General features: G+C 44.3%; 1 protein-coding gene across 6 annotated transcripts in view; it reads left to right on the top strand.

The window, feature by feature from the left end:
* The window catches only part of cald1a (caldesmon 1a), a 55641-nt gene that overhangs the window by 23771 nt on the left and 5708 nt on the right, over positions 1-26162 (top strand). For 2 of the 6 annotated variants that reach the window (XR_006007916.1, XM_041963621.1), the window contains exons 2-13: positions 3434-3519; positions 11960-12097; positions 15001-15430; positions 15526-15558; positions 15652-15759; positions 17158-17264; positions 18520-18787; positions 20309-20446; positions 23357-23400; positions 23646-23721; positions 24189-24332; positions 24505-24600. Coding sequence is in view for 5 of the 6 variants with exons in the window: in XM_041963621.1 (XP_041819555.1) it covers positions 3443-3519; positions 11960-12097; positions 15001-15430; positions 15526-15558; positions 15652-15759; positions 17158-17264; positions 18520-18787; positions 20309-20446; positions 23357-23400; positions 23646-23721; positions 24189-24332; positions 24505-24600 (1659 nt within the window). In the remaining variant the exon portion in view is untranslated. Of the gene's footprint in view, positions 1-2221; positions 2356-3433; positions 3520-11959; positions 12098-15000; positions 15431-15525; positions 15559-15651; positions 15760-17157; positions 17265-18519; positions 18788-20308; positions 20447-23356; positions 23401-23645; positions 23722-24188; positions 24333-24504; positions 24601-26162 lie in introns of those variants that run through there. The other 4 variants (XM_041963622.1, XM_041963623.1, XM_041963624.1 and 1 more) reach the window with 4 other exon arrangements.

The raw sequence follows: 26162 nt of genomic DNA, 5'->3' as shown, positions 1-26162 counted from the left end.
GTTTCATAACAGTAACCACCAGCTGTATCAAGCCACCATTGTTTTTTTATTTGCCAACCTCACAGCTGGCAAGCACATAAGTTGCACTTAGATAGTTTTGCCATGTTTATCTTCACATTAATTCCCTTTATCCAACAACCAGATCAGTCGCTGCACACATGAAAGATGGAAAGGCGGAGGGTTTTTCTGGACTGGCATGTGAATGAGTAATTTGGGGGTTCTTTCAAGTCCCCTCTGTTAAAATCAGAGGTTAAATAGCATTCCTCGCATAGCTCCATAACCATAATGTGGAGATTAATGTGTTTGTCTAAAGGTTGCGATGGGGATAGCTGCTCTGAGTATCGCAGGAACGAATCTGACCAAAAAGCTGCAGTCTTGTTGTCTCACAGAATGCTAAGCCAGCGTTAGGAACATTTCACCAAATCCAAAAATAGATGTGCTGCCGGCCCGTACTTATTCTTCAGCCTTGCTCCCAGACTGCTGCTTGATCTACTTTGTGCCTCAGCTGGCCGATAGGGGCCTGTTGTTTTGGTGCTTTTAACTCAAGACTTCGTGAGAAGATAGAGGCATTATAAGGTGGTGTAATCCCAGTGGCTGTCAGGATAATATCAACTTGGCTTTTAAGGCTTTTTAAAAGGCTGGCACTTAGACACTGGGTTCTGTGCCAGGGTCTGGCAGTCTCGACAGGTAGTAATTTGACTGGTAAATGTGTCATTATAGCCATTGTAGATGGTTGGGGCAGACAGGGAAAGAGAGAGGGGGAGGAGGAGAGAAAAGAGAGAGACAGAGTAAGAAAGGAGGGCGGGATGGATGGATAAATGGTGGAATAAAGGACAAATGCAGTGAAGGAAGACAAGGTTTTTCAGTGGACAGGCTAAGAAGGGGCTGAACTTCTGAAAAGTCTGAAAATGTCACAAACTGGTGACTCCAGGTTGCTCAACTTTATGGAATGCTGCCTTACTCCCATTCTGCCTGTGTTCGCTCTTGCAAAGTGTGGGTGGTCCCTGCAGTGATATACACAGCAGTTACATTTCTACGTCGCGCTGAGGGCCTCTTCTGCAAGCCACAGGCTTCCTCTTCTGTCCTACACCTGGTATTCTCCCATGCGGAGACAAGATAATGTGACTGCACCGCATTCTGTCTCGCACTCATTGAGCAGCCCCCGTTCATACGTCATATATCAGCTTGAAAAAATGTAATTATCTCAGGTACATTATTCACGTGCAATCTTGCATATATCATCCACTCTGTGCTCATTTTGTTGACAAACCTTTTATTTTAACGGCAGGTTTTTAAATGATCTATAACTCACTTTTATACAAAACTGAACACTAAATGGAAACAGCTGCATAAATCATGCCATTATTTGCAACAATAGCACCGAATTTATATGCCGCCATGCTTGTGTTAATAACTTTGTCTCCCTTGGCGTCGCTGGTTCAAGGAAGTATGTCATTAGACTGGTGATGTTTGGAGGCCTTGTCGGTTTTAGTTATTGCTCTCATTTTGTCTTAATTACCGTTGTACGAATAGCCCCGCATCTAAGTGCCAATTGCCCCCCCCCATTTCACAAGTGATACTAAGCATGCATCTAAACATAGAGAGTGAATTTTTGCGGTATTGAAAAGAGCTCTCCCTCTCGCCGAGGCTTTTAAAGCGAAGAGACGAGGCTGTGTTTACTGTACGGGCTCAGAGGGGGGAGGAGACTGGGTGAGAAGATGCAGTGGGGAGGGTGAAGGTTAGGGGGATCCCTCGCAGTCATGGTTCCTTTTAGCATTTCTCTCCTGTCTTTGTGTTTCCTGTCCCTGTGAACAACTGCGTGCGCTCATTCGTGTGCTTATTAGTGTTAAAACATGCACAAAAATGCCTCCACATGCTCGTGTGCATGCATAGTTACATGCAGATGTCCATATAGAAAGAGGCCCCCTTTGACCCCTCATGCAGATAACGCAGGCTTAAGGAACGTTTAGAGCGCACAGGAAGCTGGGCTCAAGTGCAGAGTCATGTCCTAGAACAGAGTTTAGCCGAGCTCTGACATGTAGGTAAACAACACGGGAAAAGCCAGCAGTAGAGATAGGGAGGGGGAAGGAGGAGGGAGGGAGGAGGGAGGGAGTAGGGGGGGGGGGGGGGGGGGGGGGGGGGGGGGGCTGAGGGAAAGAAGGAAGGAGGTCACAGAGGGATGGAGGGAGGGACAACTAGCAGGGAGGGGAAGGAACAGGCATTTGCCTTCTCTGTCAGCTGAGGCCGGACTGCAGGAGACTACTACCAGACGTTGCATTGTGTCCCTGCTTAGAGAGCACTGTGAAAAGCTGGTATGGTGTGAAGGAAAACACACTGTTTGAAGGCTAAATCGAGGTATGACAGTCACAGTTCTTCCTTTGTCCTGCTGCACTTTAAAGCATCTTACTTTCTGCCACAGTTTCCTGCTCATGTCGTATCACCACAAGGATAAAGTATTAACATGTGATTTCAGTCAGTGCTGTGTTGTTGTTGCTGCCATGCACCTTTCTCTTTTCCCCCTCCGGTGCTCGCTAGTGTCTGTTTACTCTGTCCCGGTGTACAGTAGATGTTGCTGGTGGTTTAGCGGGGATATGTAGATGTTTGATGGGAGGCTCAGCAGCTCCTGGGTGGTCTCGGTCCTCACTGCACAGCCAGTCACGTACCCTAGTGGGGTATTTTTAGTGAGCCTTGCTCTTAACTGATTGAGTTAACATCCTGTGTTGGCTTTCTGTCTCTGCTCCTCTTTCTTTCATTTCAGCCCCATTCTTCTGCTTTCCCACCAAACTTTGTGGGCATTGATCTATCACCAACGGCTGAGGGTTGTGTACACAAAGATATGACTACACACTTCTGGTCATTGCTGTGTGTAGAGGGATGAATTGCACTTTCAGATGCAACCCTCAAGATATCAGTCTGGGTTGATTTGGCGAGAACAGGTGGGGAGTTTAAATTCGACGGCTAACGTTCACTGAGCAGCGACTCAAGTGTTCTTGTTCCTTGCAAAAATTAAAATAAAAATGCTGAAACCGATGAAATCAGGCTCGGAATGATCATCTTGTTCTATGGGCGCAGTTTTGTTGAGTGATTTGTCGAGCCGCGGTGAGAGATGCATTGTGTTTCCTGTGGCTGCTTCACAATAAAAGCCACCAGTGTTTCACCGCTTAAATGCTTTTAATGTGAAACAGCAGATGTTTTGTCACGTGTTCTGTTTGCATTAACAGTATTGTTGATATTGATGGGATAAATGAAAAAAAACAACAAATTCAAGTCCTCTGAGTCTCCTGTGCATGTTAATGAATAGATCTGAATCCAGTTTAGTTTTTTTCATGAAACCTTTAAGGATTGTAACCAGTCACCATCAGAAAGCTTTCCTGTCTACCTTCCTGAGAGCATGTAAATTAACATGTCACTATTTGATGATGTCATCCCTCAGGGCACAATCATGGAGGAAATGGACTTTGAGCGGCGCCGGGAGCTGAGGAGGCAGAAGCGGGAGGAGATGCGCCTGGAGGCGGAACGGTAAGTTCCATTCGGTCGTCTTTCATTCACGTCGCCAGATTAGTACCCGAGGATTTTCTAACTAATTCTCCTGCAAAGAAGAAAGTGTTTAAAAAGTCAATCCTCCACAATGGCTTCATTTACAGCTGCAGTCGGAGGACGCCGGCAGTCCAGAGGGGGCTGCGTGGCTGTCACTGAAGATCTTAGTGCTTAGGTTTTGTGAAGCTTAGAGAGCAGCCTGTGTTGTGTAACGAAGCTCTGGTTGTCAATGCGCAGTGCACTTCCTCTGATGTTCGTGCCAAGTTGGAACAGGCGGGAGGCAGCTTTAATAGCTTAGAACCACCTCTAGGTCTTTAAAAACATGGCTCAGCAAATATTGGCTTCCCCCGACCCAGGCTGCAAGAAAAAGGTTGATAAGAAATCTGATAAGCAATGTGATGACCTTTAAGTTGGAATTTCAATCATTCCCTCCCTCCCTCTTTCCAATTTTCTCTCTCAGATACAGTGGCCTTGTGAACTCTCTTTGATTCAATGGATAAAAAATTGATCAAACTAAAGTTCATTTCAGCAAATTCATTGAGTGGTAACACGCCAAGTGCAGTAATCAAAAATAGTAAAAAGAGGGTTTTATTGTGAGAACTCGATGCATAGTGCGCCAGGAGGTATTTTATTGGTCCTTTTCACAAAAGTCTCTTCATCTGTTCTGCAGCCCTTCCAATTAAGGATGGGGCTGATGTGGATGCAGATACCGGCCAAGGTCACTCGCCTGTTTGATGTGTCTGTGAGAAGAGTTTTATTAGCGCCAGTTACTCCATCACTGATGAAAAACAGGCTGACACCGGTCTGACCACTGCTGAATACATAGATGTTTCTCTCTGATAATCCTTTTTTATGACACAAAGACAACGTGAGTAGCATTTACCTTAAGCTGTGAGCAAGGCCCTTTGCTCAAGGTAAAATAGCGTTTCTAGTATGAAGGAAAATGCAGCCTGCAAAGCAGTGCAAATAATCCACAATAGTGAAGGACATGGACGGTAATAAAATTCAGGGTGAACTCATTCACCCATACATTGGAAATAAAGTGCCTGCCAGCTTGTGCGTGTTGTACGGATCGTGCTAGGTTTATTTTAACTGAACTTGTTATTATGCAAGCCTGACCAACACATCTCCACAGGCAATATAATCACTCAATAGCTTATCAGAGATGATGTATCACCACAGGCCAGCTGATAAAAAACAGTAAATTGCAATGCAGAAATGCCAAATACACTGAATGTTTGTGGTGTTTTAAAAAGTGTCACCATTGCATAGCGGTGCATATCTCAGCCGCAGTTTGTTAAAGCTGCGATGTTTGGTTTTCCTGCCACTTGGGGGCAGTGGAACAAGCTAAAAACGCAACATCAGCATACAGCAGTATCATATTACAACGCTGACGAGGCAGCATGTTAGCTAATTTTTACCTTAAACGTTGTATCTCTACTTTAACAAATTGTCATTAATGAGATTCTTTAACTCTCATATTATTATTGCTGTTGGCCTGAAATGTCCAGTAGGCTGTAAAGTTTGGTAAATAGATGAAGTGTGACCAAATTACTCACACCTTGTCTCTATTTCCATGCTGTAGCTACTTTATCTACAGCATCTAAATATCCCGTACATTTTCATTTTGTATAACAGTCTCTGTGTTGGCATCTTTTCATTCTTACCTCTTTTAAGCTTTTATGCCTCATTTCCCCAGATACACTCTAAGTAGCTGATTGAAGTGAAGGTTAATGCTGTTATTATGTTTCATGGCTTAAAACCCCCCCATAAACCCCCTGCTGCTAGAATTATTTATGCAGTTTTTGCATGTTTATGTTACATTGAGGAGACGGAATTTGGCAGAAAGCGTTGACTAAAAAGAGATGAGGGCTGACTGACTGAGGGAGAAATGAACCGAGAGCGAGAGAGAGTACGAGTTGTAAGCGCCTTCGACATTTACATTTTCAGCTCGGCGGGAGTTTGTTCACGACTGTTTATTTGGTCCGAGCGGCAATAATTTCAGCTGGCAGGCGACACGCCGTTCCTGTTATTGATGAAAGATTACATCTCCACATTGTTTCCATTTCTGCCAATATATTGAAACAATCAATATTTACATGCCCCTCTTAGTTGGACTAGTAAAAACCACATGTTGTCTCATTGGCCTTCTTCCATTCAACCATCACTGTGCACGCTGTGAGAAGACGGAGAGCGCAGGGAGAGTGTGGGGCCATATAATAACTGCTGTAGAAACGCCAAATTCCTGGCTATTATGTGTTTACTGGCCAGGTCTCCATGAGCTGTTTCCTACATGCTGGGACAGTGAGATTGTCTGTGTGTGTTTGTGAGATTTCTTTTGCTGTGGATCTGTGCCCAATCGTCTGTAACTGCCCCGATGTGTGTGTGTGTGTGTGATGCACATGTGCATGTTATCTGCATCGGGGTTAGGACGAGTGCATGAATTCAGTTAGCCGTGCGGGTGTTTGCTTTAGTGCGCATGTGTTTGGATCAGCATCAGGTGATGAAGGCTTGACGAGCTCCATTCACTTTTCGGAACTACAGCTGAGTGCGTGTGTGCAAGCGTGTGTGCGTCTGCTTCTGCTCGCCACATCGTGAGGACAGGAGCGTGTTTTTAACCGGCAGACTGAGGACAATTATGGAAAGTGAGCCGGTGTGTGTGTGTGAGCATGTATTACTCACACTGTGTTACACAGTCACATTGTAGGGGACTCGTCTTCCTCAAGGGGACAAAACACAAGTTTCCATAGTGTAAATCATCAAATTCTGTGGTGAAGACTTTAGTTAAGGTTATGGTAAGGGTTAGGGTTAGGCAAGTTGTGGTCATGGTTATGGTTAGAGGTAGGGTTAGGGGTAGGGTAGGAAATGAATGTAATGTCCCCAGAAGTGATGGAAACATGACTTTGTGTGTGTCTGTGTTTGTGTGTGTGTGTGAGTGTGTGTGTGTGTGTGCATGCAGGGAGAACAGCCAAGCCTTCCCTGTTCTGTCTTACATCAGCCTCAGTTATAGTTGTAAGAGAATGATTGTTGACACAGAGGTGCGCATTGGGCTTCAATTCACTTCTGGTTCTGTTCAGTAAAGCGCCACACACACACACACACACACACACATAGTTTTCTGCTCTGCTGACGTTTCTCACACTCTGCTCATCAATGTTTCTGTACGTGTCTGTTCAATGAAACGCTCAGTCACGTAGGAATGTCTCGATTTCTTTCTCTTTTTTTCTGCAAAGAGAGCTCATGGATGTGGAATTTTCCCAGTCAATTCAGTGACCAGAGGGTATCTCGGCTAAAAATAGTCGTCTTTTGTAACAGTGATGGTAACGTATTTCACTAAAAAAGCCGTTGTTGTCCCAAGATTACACACTTGCCATAGATATCTATTCTGCAAGGCCACAATGGTGAGTCATCGTTGTCGTATGTTAGACAATAAAGGAATATTTGGACATTTTGGGGATAGTGTTTGCTCACTGTCTTGCTGCAGATAAGAAGGTGAATAAAGCTTTAGTCGCTGCGTGTGGTCAAGAAAAAGTCTCACATAAGCTCCAGTAAAAGTACAACTTGTTGTTTTTGTACTTCTTTCGGTCTTGATGCTAAGCTAAGCTAATCGTCTGTGTAGCTGCAGCTTCTTGTGGTATCAGTCTTCTCATGTAACTCTTAAGAACGTGAATATTTGTGTTCCTGTGTGTTGAAAGTAATGGATGTAATTTCATTTTATTAGATGTACAGTGTTGATTTTGGAAAAGACTTTGCATTTCTCATTCTTTGATGTCCTTTTTGGGAAGTGTTTATTTGTGCCATTTCCCTCTGTCTCCTCCTCCTCCTCCTCCTCCTCCTCCTCCTCCTCGCTGTCATACTCCATCTCCTCCTCTTCCTTCTTTTCCCCTGAGTGTCACTGTCTTTCTTTCCCTTCTTTCTGTCTTTCTCAGCTTCCTCCCTCTCATCCTCCCCCTGCCTCATCCTTCTCATCTTCTTCCACTTTCATTTTCCACCCTCCTTGCTCATTCTTCTCCTCTTTCTTCTCACTCTCTCCAAACCTCCTCCTCCTCCTCCTCCTCACATCTTCCTTCCTCTCATCTTTCCCGCGCGTCTCTCTTTTGATCTCGGTCTTCCACTTCTTCTTCTCACATTTTCAAATCCGCATTCTTCTCCTTCTCTCTCTCTCTCGCCGCCGTCCTCCTCTTCCTCCTCTTCATTCTTGACATGTGCGCTGGCCCCTCCCCCCCGGGGAGACCAGGAAGGGCCGAGGAAATAACACCCATCCTCCGTGAATGAGCCGCGCCAAACGATCCCCGCCCTGGGTGAATGGACCGCTCCAAACATGGCCCGGTCCTGCATCGTAAACCTCGGTTCTGACAGGAAGAGAGAGGGAGATAAAGCGATATAGAGCCACGTACGCTTGCTTCTAACTCACCACATCAGCTTGGAAAAGAGCGAAGCTATTGTTGCGGTGTTTTTTTAAGCGAGTGCAATTTTTTTAAATTTCAGTTTCATATGCATGCTTCACAGCCTCATTTATCTGTGAGTAAGAATAAATGCAGTCTAGGGGAATTCTATCACAGCTAGCATTGTGTGTTCTTGGAGCCGGCCCAGCAGAGAGCAGGGTGGGGAAGGGAGACAGACGGGGTACGTTGTGGTTCTTTGGGCCGGCAGTAGGAAGGGAAGTAGTCCAGAGAGGCCAGCGTGGGAATGGGTCAGCATTTCTGACAGCATAAGCAGAACCCCCACCCTCTTTCCCTCTCCCTCTCCATCCCTTCCTCCTCTCCCCTCCCCTCTGTTCACAGCAACTTTTCCCTCTATCTTCCTCTCTCCTCTTCTCCCTCCGTCCCTCTCCTCTCGAGGAGGGGTGAAGAAGTCTTTTCTCATGGGCTTCTCCCAAATTGTTTTCACTGACATTTCTGAGATATTTCGCTGTAAAGAAAATATTTGGACATATTTCTCCCTAATAGGCTCGCTGACAGCGATGTTTTGTGGGCCTGTGCTGTCCACGCCGACGGTCGAATCCTGCTTAAATCAGCTTTACTGTACTATGCAGCATGTGAGGGAAAGTCAAGAAAATTAGGAATGTGTGCCGGCGTGTAACGAGACTTTTAATTTCCTTTTCAGCTGCGTTATAGCTGCCACATGTGTGAAGGGGTCCGTATTAGCCGTCAGTCAATAGTGTGCTTTCCCTGCACGCTGAACTCGGCCACCCAAGAAAAGGCATCTGTTGACACCCACACCTGAAGTTTACCGCTGCCGTCCTGTGCAGGAAAAGGTGTCGTCTGTGATCAAATCTGCAGATTACTCCTTTTCCCATTATCGCACACACCCTTTCCTCTACCATTTTTCACTTCCCACTTCTCTTCATGCACACTCTCCATTTCGCTCGCTTTCTTTTTTTTTTTCTTTTCTTTCCCTATCTCCTCTTCCACCTCTCCCCATATTTCTGTGTCAGTATGCTGATAGAGTTTGGGGCCTAGGTAAGGAAGGGGATATTAAATCAGGGCTTTGGTTGTGTGTACGCGTCTCCAGCCAAGGCTGTGATTGACAGGAATGCTAATTCAGCTTTTAGGAGTTTGTTCTTCTCTCCTACTGAGGAATCTTTATCCCTGAGATTGTCGTCGTCACTGCCACCAAGGACTCTTCTGTTCCATTTTTAGCTGTTTTCTCTTTCTCATGACATTTGGTGCTGTTTCAGGGATGGCGCAGCCCTTTGGGAGTTAAGGCAGTTGTGTCGCTTTTTTTTTTTTTTTTCACAGAAACAACATATCACTCTGGCATTTTAAAAAAAGAGTTAATATACTTTCTACCGCAGGGGAACTCAATTGAAGTTGACAGGATATGAGTGGAAATGAAAAAAAACTGAGATTTGTAGAAAAAACTATTTATTCAAAGGAGACTATTTGACTTTTGAAAGACGAAATAACACATTCTTCCTCTTACAAATAAAAAGTTGGATTCTTAAGCCATAAAACACACTTCAGTTTTTATGCTGCAGCTTTACTTGGGCAGCTCATTCTTGCTAATGTTAGCCAATGTTTGCAAACTTAAGACAGATATTGTTACCGAGTCAATTTGCTGACTTTATGACTCTTCTCCGCAAATTTAACATTTACAACATGACCACAGTGGCTAGTCTCAAGCAAAAGTTACACTTTCAGGCTGAATCCGGATACTTTAAGATGCTGAATTGTCTGAACTAAGCACGCACACATGCAAAAGCGTAAAGCACTGCCTGACGTCACTGATGTCACCCTCCCATAGGTTCAGCTTGGGCGTTAACAGATTCATCTGTTCTGTTATGACAACATTCCTCATCTGAGAGACAGAAACGGGGGGCGTGGGGAACAGCAGTGGGGAAGGAAAGGGAGAAGGAAACTGCTGCTCACAAGCTGTAAAACCGAGCACAAACCCAAGCAGCTTTAGCTCGGCTCACCACACATGTTGCAATTAACATGCAATAGCACGCTTCGCTGGCTGACCTCAAAGGCTGCACTGTGATGTTAGGTAGCTGGGCATGTGGTAAGCAGTGGGAGTGTAAAGGTCAGTCGGCGCAGCACAAATCAAGCATGGAGCTGAGTTCATAGATGTCAGGTGGCCAGAAACACAGCGGTTTGGGAATTGACTTGGTAAAATTCGGTCTCTGTTACTGATCTTCAGTTTATGATGCTTTCATTTGTTATACAGTATCAAATATACTTTACTTTTTGGGTGTAGCCTCTTTTCCTAAACCTGTCTACTTCTGTTTCAGTTGGATTTCCTGAAATTCCCAGAGCGACTTTGGACCGGCCCCAGAGAAAGGCCTCAACATGTTGCTTTCAGTCAAATTTAAGCACATAAATATACAGTGGCTCACTAGCCAACGACAATGTGAACAATGGAGTTGTGTTGATGATTACATGTAGCCGCTCCCTTTACCTAAACCACTGCATTTAATAAAGATATGCATAAGCCACTGCATGTCTGCTTTGGATATGGGTCGTTTGTAGATCTTAGCCTTGTGTTGTTTTTTTGTTTTTAGCAATGGATTTATCCATGTTAATGGCAGGGCAGGGCAAGAAAGAAAGAATCACAAATTCTCAGTGTCTGACATGACCTCATGTGACCTTGCTTCATCTCCTGTATGCTTGATCAGTTATGCATAGTAGTAAGAAAAATACACCACCTAGTGTGTGTTCCACACTGTTAAATTTCCTCTAATTATATACTTGCATTCTTAGTTTGTGAAAGAAAACAAACAAGGAAAGTAATATTTGTGTTTTCATGGGTATATCAGCAAAACAGAGCTTGTGTCAAAAATTTTCCTAAAACAAGAAGCAGTGTGCAAGAATTGAGAGCTTTTCCGCCTGTTAGCGTTAGCAGTTTGCTTCTCTTTGAGGGAATATTTAAACATTTTTGAAAACATTTAGAAAATATGCTTTTTTTGCTGAGAATTACACAAAAAGATTAATACCACTCTCATATCAGTCTGTTAAATATACAGCTACATGTACAGTCAGCTAGCTTAATTTGGCGCAAAGACCAGCAATGAGAAAATAGTTAGCTTGGCTCTGTCAAAAAGTAAACACACATGATGTGACGTATTAATGCTTGAGTTTTGGAAGTGCTAGTAGGCGGATGTATTTCTAGCCTTCAGCTAGCTGGTTCCCCCTGCCTCCAGTCTTAGTGCTAAGCTAACCCTGTGTAGCATCATATTTAGCGTAGAGGTATGAGCGTGATATCAATCTTCTAACTCTCTGCAAAGAAAGTGAAGAAGTGCATTTCCAGAAATGTCAAACTGGGAAAGTGATGTTTGTGTTGAAACGGGCGTCTCAGCGAAACAAAGCTCACGTCTGCAGTGTTATTGGAACGAGATAAGCAGTTTTTTTAAAAAACAAAGCTCACTCCAACTCCGTCAGAACAAAGTACTGCTAAGTAGTTTTGACAAAAAGAGGTTTTTATTTGTACTTCAGTTTGTTAACTCAAGAACAATGTGATTTCTACATTTAATGTGGTATTAAATTCCTTGTAGAAATATAAACTTGATATAAACTTGGTTGTTCCTGCTCTGCTCCAACACTGACCAGAGCTGCACAAGCACAGTTTCTCTGGCTCTCTCTTATCCGCGGCCAAGCCGTGTCTCCAGACTGAGTTTTTATCAGCTCGTGAAAACTGCAGCCATGATAAGAAGTATTGGTTGTTGCACAGCTGACAGGTCGGCTTGATAGGAGAGAAGAAGAAAAAAAAAAAACTCCTCCAAATCCTCCGGGTTAGGTCACCGTGATGATTACAGTCCAATTTAAAGGATCGTTCCCTTTGAAGTCTCTAACCGTGAAGCTAAATTGAGGAAGGGGTGAGGGAGATGAAGGGTTGGATGTCGGTAAAAAAAAAAAAAAAAGAAAAGAAAATGCCTCTCTTTGTTTCCTCACCCTTTCTTCCTCTCTTCTTTTGTCTCCCTCAGGTTGGCGAGGAATGATGATGATGAGGAGGAGGCGGCCCGCGAGAGGAGGCGCAGGGCACGCCAGGAGAGGCTGATGAGCAGGGAGAGTGAGGAGCCCAGCGGACAGCCAGACAGTCTGGTCATGACCAACAGCCACAGGTGACACACACACATATATATATAGCAGCACAGGTTCTGTCTGTGACAAATATATAGTCAGCAGCCGACGGCTTTGCTCTCAATTTTTAGTCCAGCTCAAAGAGCAACCAGGTAGAGGCAGAAAAAACTGTCACCGTCATATCATCCTGCCCAGTTAAAGGGGTTGTACTTCATCAATAAATAATCAAAGTGAGTCCTTCCGCTGTGTGGATAAAAATGTCAGGACAACTCAGAAGAATGCCACCAAAAATTCTTTCACAACCTCTGCTGTGAAACAGAATACAGTATATTGTGGGGTTGGAGAGTGAGCTGAAGGCTGCTGGGAAGCGTTCAGTGGTTTTATTCTTTCATGAAACAATTGACCGTTAGCCACTCTCGGTTACCGCTGCAGTGCGTGTCCAGCTTTTCGTTCGTGCACCGTACAGATGCACTTTAGCTCAAAATGAATGGTAACGTTTCAAACTGTGGGTCCTTGCGTTCAGGCAGAAGAGGACAAAAGCAGTTTTCGAATTTCTACCTGGCAACTGTCGCGTTTGCTAGCTGGTTTGAAGGAACAGTTTCTGTCAAATATTACTAGATGTAGCTAGCTAGCTAGAGTTAGCTCCATAAGTTGGTTGAAAGCTCTTTTTAATGTTTTGCATGTTTTAAAATGGCAAATGTAACATCTCAGGTAACTTTTTACAGGCTAACTGGAGCGTAAACTTTCTCAAATCTAACAAAGAGCAAAATAGATGCTAACATTAATACCCCTAAAATCTGATAGCATCCAGGACCGGCCTCCATAAAGTGGGGAAATACAACGAAGTGGATCTAGTAATCATTAACTGGGCTTTTTCTTAACCCCAGAAGCTATAAGCTATAAGTTAATGATGTGCTCATTGGGAATGGAAGTAACACTCAGTTACTCCTGAAGGTAGCAAGCTAGGTAGCAGCACATGCTAGCATTTGGTACTTAAGTTAGAGCAGAAAAACACACTGTCACATCAGATTCCTTGCACTTTTGCCCTTGTGTTTTTGGTTTTGGAAAGAAAGAAAAAAGAAGTCACTACCCTGCAAACTCTTTAAATGGTGAGTATATCTCTTACTACAGCCCCATGCACACCACTTCAACATGTGGAGAAATACAAAGCTTGACAGGCCTGCCGTGCCTGGTTATGGTGGCTAAGCTGACACAATATTGTAATACTGTGAGGTGTCGAATGATGAAATTCAGTGAAGTGGCTTTTTCATACCAGATTTCTTTTCAACCTATGCAAGAATTGAACTTACACATTCTACCCAGCCCCAGCTATCAAAATGAAAACCAAGTCATGATCTCATACCTCGCCATCAGAAAGACTGCCATCGGAACAAAGGGGGCTAAATATCAATTTCTATGCATTTTAAGGCTATGAGATCAATCGTGTCTTGGCCGCAGTGGAAGTGGTGGGCTGCTCTGACATCCAGCAACACAGACACTGCTTTGTGGTGGTGAATGTTTCCTCTCTGTGAGCTCAGAGATACATCCTGGGCCCGGCAAACAACAAGGGGATTGTGCAGGGGGATGCTGAGACAGGACCTAGTGTTGATCAGCCATTGTTGATTGTGTAGATGCAATGATAATGTTAGCCAGACTTTTAGGTCAGAATATTATGAGTCATGCTGTTTGGAGCGAGGTGGATGGATGTACAGTTGGTATTTGGTTGAATGAAAGAGATATACAACAAGTATTGGATGGATTGTCATTGGCATTGTACAGACATTCATGTTCTGCAGAGGATGAATCCCTCAACCTCTGACTTCTTCTTTATCATGAGGTTCACATTTGTGGTTCAAGGTGAAATGTCTCCACAGCTGGATGGATAGATTGCCATGAAGAGATATCCCCTAGTTATGAGCTAAATTTTTGTTTCTGTCCAAGACTTTGTTTTATGACGTACCTGCAAAACAATGATAGTCCACTTAATTAACAGATGTTTGCATGCCAACATTTACATGGTGGTGAACAAAGTAAACATTATAACTCCTAAACATCAGCATGTTGACATTTCCATTGCGAGCATGTTCGCATGCTGACACTAGCATTCATCTCAATGCACCACTGTGCCTAAATACAACCTGACAGAGGTGCTACCTCGGCTGAAGACTCCCAGTCTTCTTTGTATTGTAGTAGGTAGAGAAAGCTAATATCTGAGTGAGTGCAGACAAAAGAACTATTGAGTCAAGCATAAAAAATGAACTCCAGACCTGAAATCCAAGATACTTTTATCTGTTTATTTTAAGGCCCGACCAATAGTTTATTTTAAAAGAATATCTGTGGTGAAGACCTGTCAATACAGCCAATAGTCAGCCTTCTCCACATACAGGCTCAAGAGCTGGCAATAAAGTGGCATCCATTCTGTAAACTCTGATTTCCTCTCACGGAATTTCATTTAGGCTTTCTGGCAACTCAGAAAGCTTGAGCATTCATGCTCTTTTAGCACATTTCTTTTGCCATCAGTGGCCAGTGTAAATCACAGTCAGTCAGTTGATCAGGTCCCAAATAGTTCAAGAAACTTTACAGGGCATATTCTTTTGTAGTGTTTTGGGAATTTAGTATTTTCTGTGGTTTTCTTCTGTTCCATTTCAGAGATCCAGTCCCAACTGAATCTTTGTCAAAACATAAGCTCATTCAGCACCACCCTTCTGTACATTATTTACTCACGTCCGAGCCTGACAACTGCTTGAAATGAACACAAGTCCCTCACCACTAAACAACAGGCCTTGATAAAGGTCATCTCAATGATAACAGGACACAATATGCATTCAGCTTCCGTGCCCACGTTTTTCTTAACAGCTGACGTCTGTTGCTCTGACCTCAAGCCTCCTTCGTCGTTAACAAAAGATCATGCAGTGACATTTTTGTCTCCTCTCTCTCCTCCCAGCGTGACAGAGACTGTGAGCAGCTCTTACGGTGGAGGCGGCGGAGACGACGATGACCAAGCCCTGCAGGAGCGCATGGCCAAACGCGAGGAGAGACGGCAGAGACGCATGAAGGAGGCGCTGGAGAGACAGAGGCAGCTGGACGCCCCCGTGACTGAGGACAACGACAGCGTCGCCACGAAGAAAAACAACGCAGAGGAGGAGAGGCCCTCCTCCTGGCGTAGGGGCCGTTACCGTGACAATGAGGAAGAAGAGGAGAAGACAGAGACGTACAGCTCAAGGAGAGAGGAGAAGGAGCGAGAGGAGCCCAGGGTGGAAGAAGAGGCTGCTCCTGAGGGGGGAGACGAAGCAGAGGAGGCTGCAGAAGAGGAGGAGGAGCAGAAAGTGGAAGTGGTGGAGGACAAACCGAGAAGGTCTTACTTGAGAGAACAGGTGAGCCACCTGATCATTCCTGTCCTTTTACTTGAGCCATTTTATACATGTTTTGTCGCTGACGGTCCCTACAAATGTGATGCTTGTTTCTGTAGGAATCAACTGAAGAACCTAAAATTCAAAACAAGGTATGGTCATTGATTTATTGACTTCTTAATGCACAGCCTTGAGTCGCTCGCCGGCCTTTCTTTCAAAGAACTGCTATAAACCTTTTGTCATAGGAACTCGCTGAAGATGAAACACGTTCAGTAGTCAGTGAGCGTTCCGACCAAGCCAAGCCAACACATTCAGAGGAGGAGGATGTAGTAGCATCAGAGGAGGCTGAAGAGGTACCTGAGGATGGTTATGTAGATTACAAGACTATGACAGTCAGAAATGGCACAGAAGAGGACAATGAGGTAGCTGAGATACTGCACTCAGGGGATAATGAGGTATCATACATGTGGTAAGATTTTCAGTAGAGGTGTGATGCACGGCACAGAGCGTCTCTCTGGGTAACTTCAGTGTCTCGATGGGTTTATGAGGAGACATGTCAACAGAAATCTTTCGAGAATAAACCACACAAAATTCTTTTAATAAGGCTGGCGTGTTGACGTTGTGATTAATGTCGGAGCCAGACGCTGAAATTGCCCAGACTCCCTGTGTCGTCACAGTGTGGTGTGCACCATTTGCGGACTGGTGGTAGCTGAGCCTGCGTGTCGCGAGGCGTGGCTGCAGCCATGCTGTCACATTTTTGATAAGTTTAATGCCATGCGTCACAGAGTGGTCACAGTGTTTTCCTGCATGTCTTCCACCTCAGCTGTAAGAGCAGCAGCACTAATTACACTGAACTCCACTCCAGAAGTTCGCTGTGGCAGAGGGACATCATGCAATGTGCAACAATAAGTGTTTTCACTGGAAGGGGACGTCATGATGACATCACTGATGAGCATATCATGAGTGTACTTCCAGTCAAATGTTTTACACACGGCTAATCCCCAAGTGAAATGGGGATTGTTTTATTATTACCAACAGTCAGTGGCCTGAGGAACTACAAATCCCCAACTCATTTCTATTAATACATATTTTTTATCTTGCGTAGCCCTCTGTTACACAAACAGCCTCATAAATGAAGCATCTCATTTTGTAGTCGGTCTAGGTTTGTCCTCTTTTGACCGGAGCTCCTCTCCGTTTCTAGGTGCCTTTGATAGTGCAAACAAAACGGTGCTCAAAGACGCTTCAGTCCTTTCACTGTGAGCTGTTTTCTGTTCACACGTGCCCGCTGAACCTCAGGTTGTTGCAAAGACCAAATTAAAGTTAAACGCACATTAATGGCAACGCTTTCCTGCTGTAAGTGCTTTATTAAAGGCAGGTGTGCAGAAAAGATCTGTCAATCACATTATACTAAAAATGCAAAGGCTACAGGTTGATAATATATAGTGCTTTAACTGGCAGTGTACATATTGAGCTGAATCATATAATGATTATAATTTATAAAAGTTGAATCATGTTTTTGAAGATGGTGAGCAGTCACTCCCATGTTGATCACATGTTAGTTAATCCTGTCTCAGTAGTAATTCTGGAGTGGACGCTGTGTGATGTGATGCTCTGTGTTATTTTGTTTTTGGTTTGCACTCGTCCCGTTGCTCATTTGACGTTTGCCTCGATGTCACACGGCAGAGCCCGCCCTCTCGGCCTACCCGCCAATCACATGGTTGTTGACTGTCCCTGCGGTTGTTTCTGTCCAGGTGGACGAGAGAGGCAGGGCCAGGGAGGAGCAGGGGAGGCAGAACGGAGGGCTCTATGAAGAGGAGGCTGCTCCAAAACAGCACAGGAAACCGGAGAGGACCCTCAGGTACACAGACAACAACACACAGCAAGTGAACTCGTGATTTCCGCTGAGGCCAAATTGAGCATAGCAAGGCCTGTTGAATTATTCAAGAAACTCTGTTTTCGACAAAACTCATCAAAAAACATGTCCCAGTTTGTTCTCGGCTCAGACTACGTGCCTGAAAAATCAAAATAATTACCTGAATGTGATTAGCCTGTGCAGTATTGCTAATACATTAAGAAACCAAAGAGCATCACTCATCTGTTTCCACATATTTTCTCTTTTTTACCAGGGATGCACCAATATGAATGTTTTCAGCCAATATACAATATTTTCAATATCAGACATGGTTAAAATAATTACAGTTAGTAGTCTGCTTTCAAAAAGGTTTGATGCTAATTTGACAGTAATATAATATAACATTCCCCAGTTGCATCAACACTGGCAGTAAAAGACTACAGCAGAGAAATAGCAGTACTTCTTTATGAAGCTGATACTGGGCAATTACAACAGTGTGCTGATATATCAGTGCCTGTCCATAATGGACCAGTTGTGGAAAAGTACTGCAGTAACTTAATATGCTTGACACAATGGCCTGTTGAGAAGATCAAGCTACCTAACGACCAAAGCTCGCTGTTACTTTGCAAAGATATCAATAGGTGAGAGGAAAAGACACATATTCCGATGTTAAATCACTGACAGCACAGAATTAAAACAAAATGCAGTGCATTTTAAAGGAGTCCTGGATTTACTGGTACTTATTTAGAAAACCATGCAGGAGAAATCTTCATATCTGTTGTGACAGTGTTCACAGTATTCTGATCAGGGCCTGTTGAACCAGACAGGATCTTACTGATGCTGCCGTTTGACGTTTATTGCTTGTCACTCAGGCTGGTAAAAAAGAGAAATTGTTGCTTAAGGCGTCTGTAAAGTAGATGATAAAGCATTTCTGAATCAGATTTCGAAACGAACGTGTAGCGTTCAGTAGCAGAGCAGCAGCGTTTTGAACACGGGTCACCAGCAGTTAATCCCCGGCATGAAACTGAAGATGTGCTGTAACATTATCTTTGCAGAGGTGATTGTTGGTATTTGTGTGTGTGTGTACATGTGCTTTTTTGTGTGTGCTTGTTCTGAAAGAGATAAATCCTTGAAGTGTGTGTTTAAATATTCAGCCTGTATCAAATGTCAAGCGTTCACCTGTGTGTCGCCCGGCTTTGCGTCCTACTTACACAGTCTTTGCTTTTGTTGTGACCTGCCTGTGGCGCTCTGGCCTGTGCAGCCGCGGCAGCGTGCGTTCCCCCGGGGGGTCCACGGGCGACGAACAGGACGACACCGCCCGCCTGGAGGCGGAGCGCAAGCTGGAGGAGCTGAAGCGCCGCCGCGACGACGCGGAGAGCGAGGAGTTCGAGAGGATGAGGCAGAAGCAGCAGGAGGCCGAAGTCGAGCTGGAGGAGCTGAAGAGGAAGAGGGAGGAGAGGAGGAAGGTGCTGGAGGAGGAGGAGAGGCAGAAGAAGCAGGAGGAGGCGGAGAGAAAAGCCAGAGAGGAGGTAGAGGAGAGAGAGAGAGGTGTTTTGATGATGTCAGTGACTTTGTGGATGCTGTTTGATCAGTTCTCTGTCTTCCTGTTCTCTCCATTCTCTATCCCCGCTCTCCCTTTAGTTTCTTCTTGATGATTTGTTAAGGTCGAACTGAAACTTTGACTCTCCTCACAGTTTTATGTAAGGAAACGTTAATGATCCCGCAGGTATTGTACTCAGTTTTACATTTTATGAAAGAGGATGAAACTGTTTCTGAACGTTTGTGAACACCTGAGTGGGTGTATCCCACGGCAGCTGTTGGCTGCCTTTGTGGCTGTTTACTTACTTACAAAATACTTATTTGACTTTAACAGCAGCCTCTTTCCATGTTTTTCATGTTGATGTGGCCTTCACACCTGTGTGAGCCGAAGCCAATGCATCACACTCATCCCGTTGCCGCGGTGACGTTATCTCTCCATAGTTCACTGTTATCATGACTCAGCCTGATCCGGTCCCCGTTCATAACTCCTGTATGTCATTCTGTTCTTCCTCCTCTGATGACGACCTCATCCTTGTGTATCTCAAACGTGACAGCCTCCTCCTTGCCGTGTGTTCACGTCTGTATTCAACCACGCGACGCCTTTCATTCTTCCCCCCCGCTCGCTCTGAGGCCCTGCGCTACCCTGACTGGTCTTCTTTGTTGATCTTGGCTCCAAATGTGGCGGCCCGTCTCGTGCTATCTGCCCCTGTTCTTCTCCTCTTGTGTGATGTTAATGAGGCCTTTTGGTTTGTAATTAAAAGATGGCCCAGAGATACAGAGAGACTAATTAACCAAGACAAGGCTGCTGGAGAGGGCTGATATACTGCCAAGCACCAGCCCTCTTCTGAATACAGTACAAATGGTTCATACTTTAATTGTACAAAAAAAAAAAACTGTTCATAGTCTACATGTCTCAAGCTTTCCAAAAGGTTTTTTTTTTTTTCAAAGGCAGACAATTGCTGTAAATAAGAATTTGCTCTGAGTAATTTAATTAGTTCCTGATCTGCTTCATTAGATAAAGTAAGTAAATCAATTAGAAAGTGGCACATATCTATTGTCTGGGTCGGCTGCATTCATGATTGTTCGTTGTCTGTCATGTCGGTGACTTATTCTATTCAATATAATCACCCGTAATAGTGTAAATACATTTCCATTTTCTCTGTAATCTGAAAGTCATTCAACTTAGACCGAGTTCCTGAAAGATTATGCGTTTGCAGCTCCGAACACTTTGGGTCTGTGAGTTTGTTCCCAGGCAAAATCCACCGGTGCACAGGAAGCGTGTTTTAGGTTTCCAGCAGCAACAGCCGTTTGTTTAGAGTAAACACAAGAGAACTGGGCAGTTAGCATGAGCGACGATATCCGGCACGGCTGAGCTAAAAGATCAGAGCGCCACCTACGTGTGTTCCGGCTGAACTGACAGAAAGTCAGCATCCGGAGATGCCGCACAATGAAAAATGGCAAGGATGTCAAGGATTGCTACCTGGTCAACTGTCTAAACGCATCTTTCGCAGGAGGAGAAGAGGAAGATGAAGGAGGAGATTGAAAGGAGGAGAGCAGAGGCAGCTGAGAAGAGGCAGAAGGTGGAAGACGCTCCGGACGGGGAGGACAGACCCTTCAAATGTGTCAGCCCTCGAGGCTCCTCTCTGAAGGTCAGTCTGCCATTTGTAACCTCCCGTTTCTTCCCTGTGTCTCAGTCCAGCTTTATTTGCCAAGTGACTGTTCGCTGAGCCCCATGCTTTGCAGTTATTACTGTAGATTTACTACTCAGTATTCAAACAACAGGTCCTTGATTTCTGGTGACTCAGTTGGTTTTGAGAGCTGAAAATGACACCTGTCCCTGGCAGATTTTATCAGCTCGGTTAGCTCCGTGAATTGGTTGAAAAAGCTGACTGCAGCTGACTTTTAGTTGTTTCCAGCTAAGCTTCTTTAAACTGTAGATCTTGTAAAACATCACTTAATGTGTACTTGGCAGCTACATACAGCATATGCATCATGCTAAAAGACATGAGGCCAAAGCTGCATGCAAAGAAGTCAGCATCCGCACCAGCTGATGATCCATAGAGCTTGACAGCTGCTACGCTGCTCGAAGGAGGGGTTCAGCGATTGGTCGATTAATCAGCCAGTTCTTCATATACAGATAATTTAATTCAATGCTTTACACAACTGTAGAACTCTAGAACACTTTACCTGTGTTGTCTTTTTTGTCTGTACGTGCATCTCCCCCTGTACGCACATCAGCATAATGGAGTCAGTATAATAGTTCTCCAAAACCTGCAAATCCCACTTACCCAGCAGTTCAGCACTGCTCAAGATAAATATTCTAAATATTTGGAGAGATTAAGTGCCAGCTGACCCACATCTGCCCCTCTCACCTCTTTTAGCTCTCTGCATGAAGTGTTATCTGACTGAGATGAAGGCGTTCATAAGTAGAGAGAGCCTCCATGAACTAGGAGAGAAATGTGAAAAAAGTGACAAATTCCTCTGTATTTTACTCCACCGTTCACTTTGAAATTCTGCTGACATGCTAACCTGTTCGTCACAACCCGAATCAGCCCGGCGCGCGCCCCTCCCCGCCTCGTCCAAAGATAAATGGTTGTCACAGCGAAGGAACGTTTAATCAACTCAAATGTGAATAAATGTTCCCAGTGTTGCCAAAAGCCGACTCCCACACTCTGAAAATCGAGGGGGATTTTCAGCCAGTGGAGAAAATCTAATTAGTGACAGTTAGCAGTAATATCCATCTGGCCTGTCCCAGTGAGACTCCAGACTCCGGGCTAGACTGTAGTGGTGTGTGAGCTCTGATCGAACCGGAATCAAGCACTTTATGTCTTTGTGGTCAGTTTTTTAAATAATGTTGTTCATCTGTAATTCTCCACCCTGCTGCTCTCAAGACACAGCTGTACTTTGTGGTCATGTTCACTGTAGGTACATTTGTGTTTGTGTGTGTGTGTCCATGGGCATCTGGCTCTATATTTCATCCACTACACACTGTGTTGCTGCTGTGCAGTGTTATCATTCTCTTTATGTGACACTGTATTACCATATCATAATACAGCTGCATTATATGTTTAATCTTCCAGCTTTGGATGTTCCTGTTTACTTTTTCATGTATGGATAATTGCTTTTAGGTGAATGCCAGCATTATTCATTTTTTGTGGTCACTTAGAGGTAGCAGAACAAGCTCTAAACATAAACACGTTGACCGTATATTGGCGATATTGCTAACATGTTAGGGAACAGTTGCTCATGTGTACATCAAGCAAATACAGAGCAACATTAGCATTAATTTTAAGTCGTGTTTCTGGTCAATTGGTGAATGCAAATCCAATATTAAATCTCCTTTTAGCCTTTAGTTTTGATCCACTAGCTTCTGTTTTCACCAGCTAGCTAGTCGCTACCTTTGTCTGCTGTTTGATGCTCGGCAGTTGGCTTAGAGAAGATTCATCAGAGGGAAAACAGCTGTCTCCTGTTTCAAAAATTGCATGCTTGTCACTGAGAATATACATTGTTTTCTTGCCTTTTGCAGTTCAGTGTTTCCTGCCCAACAACTGCCATATTGTGGCTCCTGTTACACTAAACATAGAGAAACATGCCTCGCTATCAGCAATCGCCTCCCAGTGGAACACACAGTCCCATGAGCTCGCCGACATGTTATCAGCAGTAAAGCAGCATTACCCTGCTCCGCTCTGTAGATAAAGTGCAGTGTTCTCTGGAAGAGAAGGACAGAGGGACGGAATGGGGATGCAGGGAAGCGATTAGGTTTAACAGGATTACTGTAACTGCGTTCGGATGGCCACGGCTCTTTAAAACGCATCTGAGAATGGGGAATTTCCTGTCGGGAGTATTTTGGGAACTCCCACATTCGGTAGCAGCCGAGTGCAAGGTCCTTTTTCACAGGGAGAGGGGGAGAGAGCTTTTTCTGCGCATTCTTCTTTTGTCCGTTTAAAGGCTTTTTTTGAGCGTCCAGAGAACGCATGTGTTGCCCCCTCTCTTTTAGACTTTTTTTTTTTCATATACCATAAACAATCCTCTGAGATTCCCACAGTCCGACGGCAGAGATCGAGAAAAAGCTTGCTGTGTTTTTTCCTGTGTGCGTGTGCATGTGTGTGCATGTCTTTCAGAGCATTTTGCACACAGACGGAACAATCAGTTGCATTGTGTGATACTGGTCAGGAGGAATCCAGCTTATTAAGCATGTCAAGAAATGAGACATCCACCGTTAAAAACATTAAAATACTGTTGTAGTCTGGTTTTCGTTGGCAAGAAAGTTAAACACATAATAATATTTAAGTTATGAGTCATATAAAAATCAGTAATTACTTAATACAGAGTCCTGTGTGTCTACATGTTAATATATGGACAATAGTTAAGACAGGTTTTACAATAAAACTCACACATACAAACAATAAAGAAGCGACAGAAGCATGGAATTAAAGGGGAGGTTAACATCTGTTTTAAGGCTGCTGAAGGGTGAAGGAAACTGCTGCAGTGACGTATGCATGTGTGGAACATCACTGCAGTATTTATTAAACTAAAGCTCCAATGACCTTTCTCGACAGATTGGAGAGAGGGCAGAGTTCCTGAACAAATCGGCACAGAAAAGGTAAAAACATGCAAACATTTTGGGGTTTTTGTTGCAGCAACAAAGCTTTCAGTTGAGCACGTAAGCCTTGCAGTCGTGTTTTGTCGAATAGGAAAAATGTAACCCGGAGATGAGGTTTTAATCCCCACTTGGGGTTGCAAGTTTCTTCTGTCGAGGCACTACAGATGAAATGTTTGACCACACTGTGCATGATATTCAAAGTGGTCCCATGCTGCGTATGCTAACCGTTTGCTTCTGCCCAGCAGCGCAGTGAAGGCGTCCCACTCTCCTGTGGTGTCCAAGATAGACAACAGGCTGGAGCAGTACACCTCGGCCGCTCAGGTTAGCCTGCCTTCGGCTGTAAAACTGAAAAAAATGTTGGACAAAAGGCAGCGGTGTGGCATCAACATTTGTGACACATGAGGTTGACATGTCTATATATCAAACATGGAAAGACTTAATTGCAGCAACACATATACAAAACCAACTACACACTTTAAAATGTCATATATTAATATGCAAATTTCACATATATTGTATGCCAAATAGCAGAATATAAAAACACTGATTATTCACAGCGATCCTGTCCTCAGATGAATTTGTTTTTTTTATGTGGCTTATTGCCCTGTTGTTGACATCATTGTCATGACGACATTAAGTGCTGGAGAGAGAGTCGTGTGTCATCACTGCAGAGTTCACACATTAACGTTACAGCAGAGAATTTGCCATCACCTCCAAATGTGTCTCCTTTTGATCTGAGCAGCCATCGCTGCTGTTCTCCGGTTTAAACCATCACCACTTTGTCTCAGCAGAGAGAGAACAAGGAGTCCCGATCCCCTCGCTCTGGGGCGGTGGATCTGCCCATGGTCACCGACAGCATACGAAGCATCAAGAGCATGTGGGAGAAAGGCAATGTGTTCGCCTCGCCCGGAAGCGGCGGCAGCACGTTCAAGGTAAAAGACGAGGCGGTGGAAGATGTGAGAAGCTTCATGAAACTTTGTGTGTGTGAGAGAGAGAGAGAAGAGCAGGGAGAGGGAGGAAAGAGCACAATTCACTGCCACTTCCTGCTTGGCCCTGTTGCCGATGACGACCAGGCTTAGCTGACCTTTGACCCTATCCAAACAGGAAGCAGCTGTGATGAAGACAGGCGTGGCGGGCCGCATCAACGACTGGCTGAATAAAACTCCGGAGAGCGGCAAAACGTCAGGAGGAAGGCCAGCGGTAGGTCGTCGCTGCTGCTGCTGCTGCCAGGAAGTGCAGTCCATGGACTGCACAGCTCTGAGCCCTGTAGAGAAATGCTCACAGAACACAACAGCGGAGCAGATGCAGCTGTGCTGGCTGACCTGCAGTCTGCTCAGAGTGATCTTGTAGATTTATATGAATATGGTTTAACTCGTCAGAGATGTTCTTCTTTAAATCTCAGGCTCCACACATCGACTTTAGAGACCTGGAAAAACGTTGTTTTAGTCATCTTTCTATTCGTGATCTGGTCTCACAATTTTCTGCCCAAGTTAGGACAGTTTTGATTCTTTCACATGAGACTTTTTTTTTCTGTGCTCATCTCACTGGTTTGAAGTGGGCGGGAGAAAACTGTGATGTCACGTATTTCCATGCACCAATCAGGATTCAGCAACTTTTGAATCAGAATCTGATGACAATTTGTGGGTCATTCGGTCAAATCTGATCAAACCACACCCACGCAGCCCTTAAGATCCACTTCAGCTGTATTTTTCTCTGATAAATTCTTTGTTAATAATACGTCAAGATGTTTTTTTTACTTTATGCTTCAGTGATTCAGCCATGAATGTTAAATGTTATCAAGAAATACTTATGGTTTGAAGAGGCTTTAAGTCATTTGCCCGCTCGTATTGTGAGTAAAGACAGAACTTGACACATTATTCTAACATCCACTTCAGAATCTCACCTGAACAGATATTTGTCTTAAGGATCTAGTAGTCAGGTCCCAAAACATCTGAGCTGCATTAATTCTCCTAATAAACGGCAGTTCTCTCAGTCTCACATCAGCCCTGCAGTATGATATCACTGTGACAATGTCACAGTCACTGCTGGTCATGTTCTGGACAGTACATGTTTTATAATCATTTAAAATGATGCAGTGGAGCAGGTCAGGTCTAGACTGTCTGGCGCCACCTGGTGGCCATACAGAAAGCTATTTCGTGAAGGATCTGAGCTTGCCACAGTCCACTCTTACAACTGTGATGACATGCAGACACAGTGCGTGCGGATATTATGGTCTTGGCATCCATTTGTTATACAGTGTCACTTAAGCATTTTATCTTAAGCTCATCATAAGCTTTCCGAGCAGACGCGCAGCAAGCTTGAGTGCTTGTTTGTTTCCTTCAGTCCTGCTCATGCGTGTCCGCCTCTCTTCACTCCTACCTATATTTTAGCCAAATATTTATATTCGAGCTTTCTGTGTCGCGGATTATGGCTCAAATATTTAACATACGGCAGGAGGGACTGAGGATATGAAAGGAAGCTTTATATACAAGCATTTCCAAAAGAGAGTACGTACAAAAAAAAAAATCAAAATCTGGATCTCTCTTGCAGTGTAATGCTGCTATTCAGTATTACAACATTAATAGCGTCTCCCACACTTTGCATTGTGAAGGGGTGTCTTGAAAGAGGATTGCCTCAATCTTATAGTGAAAGTAAGTGCTTTTTTACCCTTCCTCCAGACAAGCACCTCTCTGCTTGATAGTGCCTGTCAGCCTTTGCTCCCCTTCCTCAAGCTCTCTGTCCTCCTCTGTCACTCCTCTCCT

The sequence above is a fragment of the Chelmon rostratus genome, chromosome 22 (assembly GCF_017976325.1).
Source record: "Chelmon rostratus isolate fCheRos1 chromosome 22, fCheRos1.pri, whole genome shotgun sequence".
Classification (NCBI taxonomy): domain Eukaryota; kingdom Metazoa; phylum Chordata; class Actinopteri; order Chaetodontiformes; family Chaetodontidae; genus Chelmon; species Chelmon rostratus.
The sequence above is the reverse complement of the archived record's forward strand: the minus strand, read 5'-3'. Positions and strand labels throughout refer to the sequence as shown.